Here is an 8167-nt window from a genome sequence, read left to right on the forward strand (position 1 = left end):
TTTGCCTTGCCCCTATTATCTGATATCCTATAAACCATAAAATCAAACTATAAGTCAAAGCTTAGTGAGTTCCCCCAAAGTACCACACACAACTAAATAGATAACAACATGTATGCATGAGCCTTCAGCATGAATAGACCGCCTCGCAGGGCCTACAACCTATCTAGACCGTTCTACGAGACTTCAGCCTGACTGCACTGCCTCACCGGGCCTATAGTCTATTCGAACTACCCCAGGTATCTAGGCCTTCAGCACAAAGCACAACCGCCTCAACCCAACAATAACAATAACATGTCAACATATACAGTAACATTCAATAGCCGGAAAATACAGATAATCATACATATCTACCTGTCTAACATGTAACCTGCATAACATCTTCCTATATACCTGCATACATAATATAGTGGGCCAACATTGGTGCATTTAACCCACAAGTATAGTGCGGAAAACTCACCTGAATCACAAAGCCAACTAAAAACCAGCTCAACGTCGCACTGACCACATTTAACAACTCTCTCTGCCAAAGATAGGTGTTAAACATCTCCTAACAATCCACACAAGGTAAACCCTAAGTCTACCTTCCAAAAATAGAAATTTGACCAAAAGTTAATCCATACTAAAAGTCAACGGTTAAATTCAACAGCCAATGTTGACTTTAGCCAACCGCCACGTTGTAGCCTTCCTTGGCCACGTTGTGACCCTCATGCGATCAAACAGACAGGAAATTCCCAGTCTCCACATCGTGGTGAACTATGGCCACACCATGGGAGCTGAGATTCTAACAACTTAATGGATTAAGTTGTATTCTTCGATTTCAAGAGCTCCAAAGCTCAGATCTGGTCCATTTTATGGTCTAAATGGATTAAGTTTCCAACTTTATCCATTAAGACACCCAAAGAGATTAAGATCTCCAACCTTAGGTCGTAAATAAAGATAAATACCATAATATCTTAACCATTTAGCCCTTAAACTGAAAAGTCCTTAACTCAACCACTCTAGAAGGGTCTTCTAATACCGGATCTATCATAAAGGTGGAAGATTTATGGACATGCATACCAATACATGTCTAGAATCCATTTTAGGTCAAAATGGGCTAAAATGACCAAAATTATTGTAACATCAAAAACCCTCAACCAAAACCTAGATCTACAATAAATGTTGCTCATAGGACTCAGGAGAGTCATAAAGTTGCCAACTTTATGAGTTCCTCCCTTCCAAACTTGCTCAAACATGAAGGTCATGGTACAATATTCAAGATCTAAACATTATAAGCCATAAAGCAAGGAACTTGGACAATTACAAAGGTTTAAAGATGCCCAAAATAGATCTTCACTTTAGCCAAAAAGCACCATAATTCTTTCCAATGGCTTTTCTTTCTTCACAGCCACCCAAGGTCACCAAAATGGACTCATAAATCTCAAGGAGGAATTAGGGTTAGTGTTTCTGAAACTTGAGGGTGATGGAGGCTGATAAGGAACCCTAAAAATGACTTAGAAGGGTTTAAATACGAAGTAAATAAAGAATCATGGGCTTGGTCCAACACAACTGCCACACCCTAACAACCTTTGTCCACACTGTGGCGTTCCATTAACACATCCGATCCTTTAAACAATTGTCACGTCGTGGCCCTCCTTGGCCACGTCGTGGGATACGATTTTCTCCAAAACTTAATATTTGGTCCCTGATAAAAGTAAGCTTAAGCAATCTGGAACACGGATGCTACACTTTATATATCCATTTCGCCAATTAGGTGTCAATTAACCGAGCCGCATAATGTTGATCCAAATGATTATCTTAGAACTCTTAGTCCCCACGTATCCAATAAAAGTGTAAACCGTATAATTAATAGCTTTCTCATCTAGTGTGTTACCTATTACACCAATAAAAATACCCCTTGTATGTTTCTTGAGTAAAAAACTATTCATTATATAACTTTCAAGATGCATCATTCTTGTCATCAAGTTGGCAATAACAGACCAAATATAATCATCTTTTGGATCCATAATGCCAATAAACAAGCAAAACAAATAATTTAAAACCATAGCAAAACTAGGAACAAAAAACGAGAACAAAACATGGAACAAACGATAGCAACATCGATGACCAAATACTAATGAGATCGAAAAACATACCCAAAAGAACAAGATCGAAACCAAAAACTACGATGAACATCATTGAAAAGTGAATTACAATATAATTTGATTCATGGTTCGATCGGTGATAGTCATGTCTTCTATAAAGTCTTTAGCATTCATCAAATCGACAACCATGGATTGATTAGTGCTTTGATACCATGTTAAAAATATGTAAAAAAGAATTCTAAAAAGAAGTTTTATATATATATATATATATATATATATATATATATATATATATATATATATATATATATATATATATATATATATATAGGACAAATTACACAAATGGTCCCTGTGGTTTGGGTAATTTGTGCGCTTGGTCCCTAACTTATTTTTCTAACTCGGACCGTCCCTACTGTTTGTTTTTGTTTCCCGCGCGGTCCCTTTCTAACATTAAAAGACTATTTTTCCCTTACTGATTTTTTTATAATTTATTTATTTTACATAATTACTTATATAATTATTAATATCTAATGATCCCATCCTGTTTATTCCTTTACCAAAATCACCCCTCATGCGCTTCTTCCATGTGATTACTTTTTGCTCGATAATTTCCATTCGACAACTACGTCTTCTTCGGGTAAACCGCCACCAAATACAATCAAATCAAATCAAATACAATTTAATCAAAGATACAACCAAATCTTAAACCTCTGTAATCAAATCTGATGAAGCTCGTGAAACCATCATCAACGAAATCAGAAATTTTGGTTTTCTTCTTGATAAATGTAATAAAAAACCTGAATCAAATCCATTCCCAATATATGAAATTTCCATGAAATCTAACCCGATTTCATGGATGTGCAACTCAGTCCTGATCTCTTGGATCTACAACTCTTATCCCAATCTCCCCTGAGAATCAATTTTAGATGGTAAATCAATGCCAGTGACCATAGAAATTTTCAAGAAAAAAACCTGATGCTAGCAGTGAGGGAGAGTCGACCGAAGTTTGGAAGAAAAGGAGATTGTTACCTTGAATCTCTGATTTTAGATGACAAATCCTTGAATTGGTGATTGTGCAGTTTGATTTTTCAGATTGTTTTTTTGGGGTTTTGGTATCGATGTTATTTGAGAGAGAAATGATGGTCTGAATTTGGAACAGAGGTTGAGGGGTGAAGATGTCGAGCATTGGGCGGCAGTGGGAGCGTCGACAAAGATGGACCTGCATGTCGTTGATGATCTAGTGGAAAGGATATAAAAGATCGCTAGGGTCTCTTTTCTGGTCTGTAGTAGCGGCGGCCGGTGTCCCTTTTGTAGGTTGTAGCAACGACGACAGAGGAGTGGTGATAACAGATGGTCGTCGACCATTGGAAAGAACAAGAAAGCATCATCGATCTGGATTTGCAAGGGGAAGAGATACAAAGATACATGAAGTGGAAAATGAGAAGGAGATGAAAAAGGTGAAAGAGGAGGGTTGTGGGTGGGATAACGTTAGGTTTTGTTTATTTAATAATATAAATAAATAAAACATAATAAATTTTATTAAAAAAATTAACGAGGGCATAATAGTCTTTTAGGTTAGATAGGGACCAACCGGGAAACAAAAACAAACAGTAGGGACGGTCCGAGTTAGAAAAATAAGTTAGGGACCAAATGCGCAAATCACCCCAAATCATAGGGACCATTCGTGTAATTTATCCATATATATATAAGAAGTTATATAAATGAGTTTTAATATAAAAAACATGGAAAACGACATTGTAAAAAAGAATTCTAAAAAGATATACAAAAAGAATGAATATAATTCTAAAAGTTTAATGATTAATTATAGCTTAAAAGAGTTCAATGACCATAAATAACCATAAAAATAAGTTTGATAACCTTAAATAGTAAAAATAAAATAAAAAATGAAAATGTGTTGCTAGTCATAGCGCCATTTTTGCAAAAAGTAACAAGTTATTATAAAACTTTAAACAACTTAAGTGATAAGCGTAAAACCAAAAGTTAAATGACAAAATATGTGACATAACCAATAAAAACTATGAAAAATACAGTGTAAATCCTCTAAATGATGAAATAGAAACGTTATTAATCAATGATGAATAGAAACGTTATTAATCAAGATTTTGGTGGAAGGAACAATACTTACATGTATGCAACTGCCTCATCGGGCGTTTGTCATAAAAAAAATGAGAACTTTAATAAAATTAATAATATTTTAAGATATTTGTCATCAATTCAAATGGATATAAAGATAATTAGAAAAAAAAAATGATATTTAATCCTCTTGATACATTGATGAAGTTCACTGAGAAGATTTCCACCTACCCATGGTCGGTGAGCATGAGATGATTCATTGGTGAGCCCATGTTAGTCTTAAAAGGAAGAGAAAGAGATGATGATAGATACCTTCTTGTTATCAATATTCATGCTCAAAACATTTTTGTTTTTGAAAATTCAAACTATTGTAAAGTTATACTTTTTGAACTTTTTTAACCTTTTTAGAAGTTACAATTTGTAAGCTATATCTATTTATAGCAAAGAATAACCGTTTTGAATTGGGATGACATAACTATAATACTATTGTATTGTAGTACAAATAAAATGAAAGTACCGTTATAAAATAATCAACTTAGTAAAAATATGTTGATAGTTGATGTATTTATCTCGAGTTTTTTATTATCTTTTGAAAAAAAAAAATAAAAAAAAAATAAAAAAAAAACATAACTCAACGATAGTTACTTATGCTATGCATTATCCAAATAGAAATTGTATCTAATAATTTTAGATGCCATGAGGATCGCGGAGACAAACACAGTCATAACAAGACTAGTAGTGCCTAAATTATTGCGTTTTCCATTTGGGATTCATGGCTTTTGTGCCCCTAACAATTTGACAATGACATTAAGCTATTTTAAATGGAGAAATTAAATTACATCCTACCTTTTATGTTTACAATTATTTCTACCTATTAAAATTATGACAAATCATCATTCAATTTAATTGTATTTGATATATTTCTAATATAATTTTAACTGGTTAGTTAAGAAAATATGAAATGATAATCATTATCATAATTTTATTGAGTATGAATATTTGTAGACATAAAAAAGTAAGAATTAATTTAATTTCTCTTTTAAACGTAAAGTACTAGCACATATTTTCTTTATTTGTGTATTATTCTTTCTTAGTGGAAATTGTAGTTTATTTCCAGGTCACAGGACAACCCTTCATAACAAATCTATGAAACTGTGTTTGTTATTTCTTGTATTTAACCCCTTTTTGAACACATACAAGGTAAAGATTATTAAAAAAAAAAAAAAAAAAAACTACATTTCAACGAGAACTCATAAAACTTTGATCATGTCTCGGTGCTCCTTGTGATGACCACTATTAACAATATGACTACCGAGAGGAGTAGTGAAGATCGAACTTTTTCTTCTAATATATCATCAACTTTTGATGTGGATTTTGACTTCCTTGTCACAATTTGTATTCTTTCAAGGATGAAAACCTCTAATTTATCGATTAATTCTCTAATTTTCAATTTCATGAAAGCAAAAATCCACTTAATCAGAAGAGATGTCGAGTTGAGTTCTTTCTTGCATCCCATGTCCTTTTCTTCATTAGCTGCATTATGAAGAAACAAACTATCAATTGCAAACTCTGAATTTTCAAGCTTTTTCGTAACAATGGGGGTGTCGCTAAATCTTCGAAGCATTCGTGACGCCTAGGTTTTTACATTTTTTACCCATAATAACAACTAACTTTTATGGAAAAATTGAAAAGGGCAGATTTCTTGAAATAATATATGTTCTCATTTTTTAACCAATGTTAGACAATATGTTCTACCTTGTATGGTTGTACTTTTGATAATAATGTTTTTGTTACATTAATGTGTCTAAATTTCTATCTATAATGCCAATGTGTAACTCACACTAGCAACATACTTTTACTTATTATTGATAATAGAAATTCACAAACAAATAAAGAACATTTACATATTTACATATTGGTAACATGTGTCGCTATATGGGTAAAAATTATAAGTGCGTTCCTATTGTGTCTAGAAAATTAAAAACATTCCATATAAATTGTGAGATAAAGCATCTTTGCTATTCCACTTAGTTTTCCAATTAAATTGGTCAACAATTTACCCAATTATTAGTTTTGAACATTACAACATCCTAATTTCAATTATTTCTTTCAAATACTATACTTTTTTGTTATAATTGGATAAAATTTTCAACACATAATGTTGTAATAATAAAATTTAAAAATAAATCAACGAAAATAAAACTTAACCTGTGTATGGCAATGAGCGTTGAAGATCCCGAACTTCCTCATTCTTCAAGATAGCATCCCACACCTCTACATCTGATGATATCGATAACACAAGTTTCTACCAAAAAATTATATAATTTTTTTTATCAAAATTAAAAAATATGCATACAAAGAATTTAGAGTAAATTACACGAATGGCCTATGGTTTAGGGTAATTTATGTGTTTGGTCCATAACTTATTTTTTTAACTCGGAAGGTCCCTATTGTTTGTTTTTGTTACGCGTTTGGTCCCTGTCATACTTAAAAATACTATTTTCCTTTTGATTTTTTTTATTTATTTAAATAAACACACCCTTAGAGAGGTGGGTATGGGCAACGGCGTTATTGGGTGTTATTGCATGTTATAACACGTGAGCACCGCCCCCCTTCCCCGTTATTAGATGTTATGAGACTGCACGTTACTCCCTGTTACCACCATAACACGTTATAACGTGTTTTTTTTTGTCTTTTTCCTAATAACGTGACACCTACGAGTCTTAACCCCACCCTCTCACCTTACCTTACTTACCCCATTATTTTTTTTATTTAAATAATAGTCTTTTTAGTAAAACAAAGACCAAACACGTAACAAAAGCAAATAATAGGGACCTTCCGAGTTAAAAAATTAAATTAAGGATCAAACGTGCAAATTACCCCAAACCATAGGGACATTCGTGTAATTTACTCAAGAATTTATAGACAAAAATCTAGATTAAAAGTATAAATTTTATTGCGTAAAGTACAAATCACTATAGCTTTCAAAATAGAAAACCTGAACAGAAGCATCTGTTTGTAGCAAATGGTAGGCATCAAGAAGCCTGTTTTGTCCCAAAGATTTTGAAGAATCCATTATTTCTGAATTTGTTGCACAAATTACATCCATCACCCTACTTTCAAAAACAAAAATCAAGGTTACTTTTCTGGAACAATATAAATGATTTTATCTATAAATTAAACTCGTAACATTCATAATTATATAAAAAAAAATGTGCAGATTTAAACACTTCTTTAAGGTCGCGATAAGTTTTCTGGAAACTTGAATTTGGAAAAGGTACCTTCGAAGTTCAGATATGGCGTTTTGGACTTCAATTTTAGAAGGGACAGGTCCAAAGTTGGTTTCATAGGGATATTCATTTGCACTTTTTTTATTGATGAAATTGAAGTTTTCGGTGAGAAAATCGGAAGAGAAGGGTGGAACCGTTGGAGAATATGGTGGTTGGGAGTGATGGTTACTGGCGATGGAGACGGTGGTCGCCGGTGGTGGAACTGCTCCTCCTCCCATACTTGCCGAAGTAAAGTGAGAAAAACAGAAAAGCGGTGGTCGAAGATAATGTTGTTTGCTGATAATTTATCATGGAGTACTTTAAAGTTTGAAAAATCAAAAATGACACTTCCTTCTTTTCTAAGCTAAATTAAAGATTAAATATCCTCCCATGTTTATTTTTATTTATGATGTGTTTACCTTTAATTATATATTTAATAAAATTAAAACAAAACGTCAAAAATGGTCCCTATGTTTTCGAAAATATCAAGTTTAGTTCCTAAGTTCAAAAAAATTTGCAGATCGTCCCTGTGGTTTCAAAACTTTTAACATTTGGTCCTTCCGGTTCACTCCGTTACCATTTAGCCGTTAATTCAAGGGCATTTTTGTCATTTCATTACCCAGTGACCATTTATGAGGCTTTCTATTACTTTTTTTTAAAATAAATAAATATATTTAATATGCAATGATCCCACCTCTCTCTCTCTCTCTCTCTCTC

At 32.8% G+C, this 8167-nt stretch overlaps 1 protein-coding gene across 2 annotated transcripts; it reads right to left on the reverse strand.

The window, feature by feature from the left end:
- Window positions 1-5326: 5326 nt before the first annotated feature.
- LOC145037769 (uncharacterized) lies at window positions 5327-7793 on the reverse strand. Of its 2 annotated transcripts, none has more exons than XM_078986485.1 (4): window positions 7463-7793; window positions 7180-7297; window positions 6390-6486; window positions 5327-5714 (listed from the first exon to the last, which is right to left on the reverse strand). In XM_078986485.1, exons 1-4 carry the CDS (start codon window positions 7687-7689, stop codon window positions 5446-5448), a joined length of 711 nt encoding a protein of 236 aa, XP_078842611.1. In that variant the 5' UTR covers window positions 7690-7793; the 3' UTR covers window positions 5327-5445. The 2 variants fall into 2 exon arrangements, with proteins under 2 accessions (XP_078842611.1, XP_078842612.1); XM_078986486.1 differs by having other exon boundaries at window positions 7180-7294; window positions 7463-7792.
- Between the last annotated feature and the right edge of the window lie 374 nt (window positions 7794-8167).

The sequence above is a fragment of the Lactuca saligna genome, chromosome 3 (genome assembly GCF_052625555.1).
Source record: "Lactuca saligna cultivar CGN05327 chromosome 3, ASM5262555v1, whole genome shotgun sequence".
In the NCBI taxonomy this organism is placed as follows: Eukaryota; Viridiplantae; Streptophyta; class Magnoliopsida; order Asterales; family Asteraceae; genus Lactuca; species Lactuca saligna.

What these genes read in the sequence shown, in the direction of transcription:
- LOC145037769 (XM_078986485.1), bottom strand. Translation starts at nt 7,689, where the DNA reads ATGGGAGGAGGAGCAGTTCCACCACCGGCGACCACCGTCTCCATCGCC. An exon ending in AAACAGATGCTTCTGTTCAG is followed by an intron (nt 6,487 to 7,179) that starts GTTTTCTATTTT and finishes ATTTTTTGGTAG; the next exon opens with AAACTTGTGTTATCGATATC. An exon ending in ACGCTCATTGCCATACACAG is followed by an intron (nt 5,715 to 6,389) that starts GTTAAGTTTTAT and finishes TTCATAATGCAG; the next exon opens with CTAATGAAGAAAAGGACATG.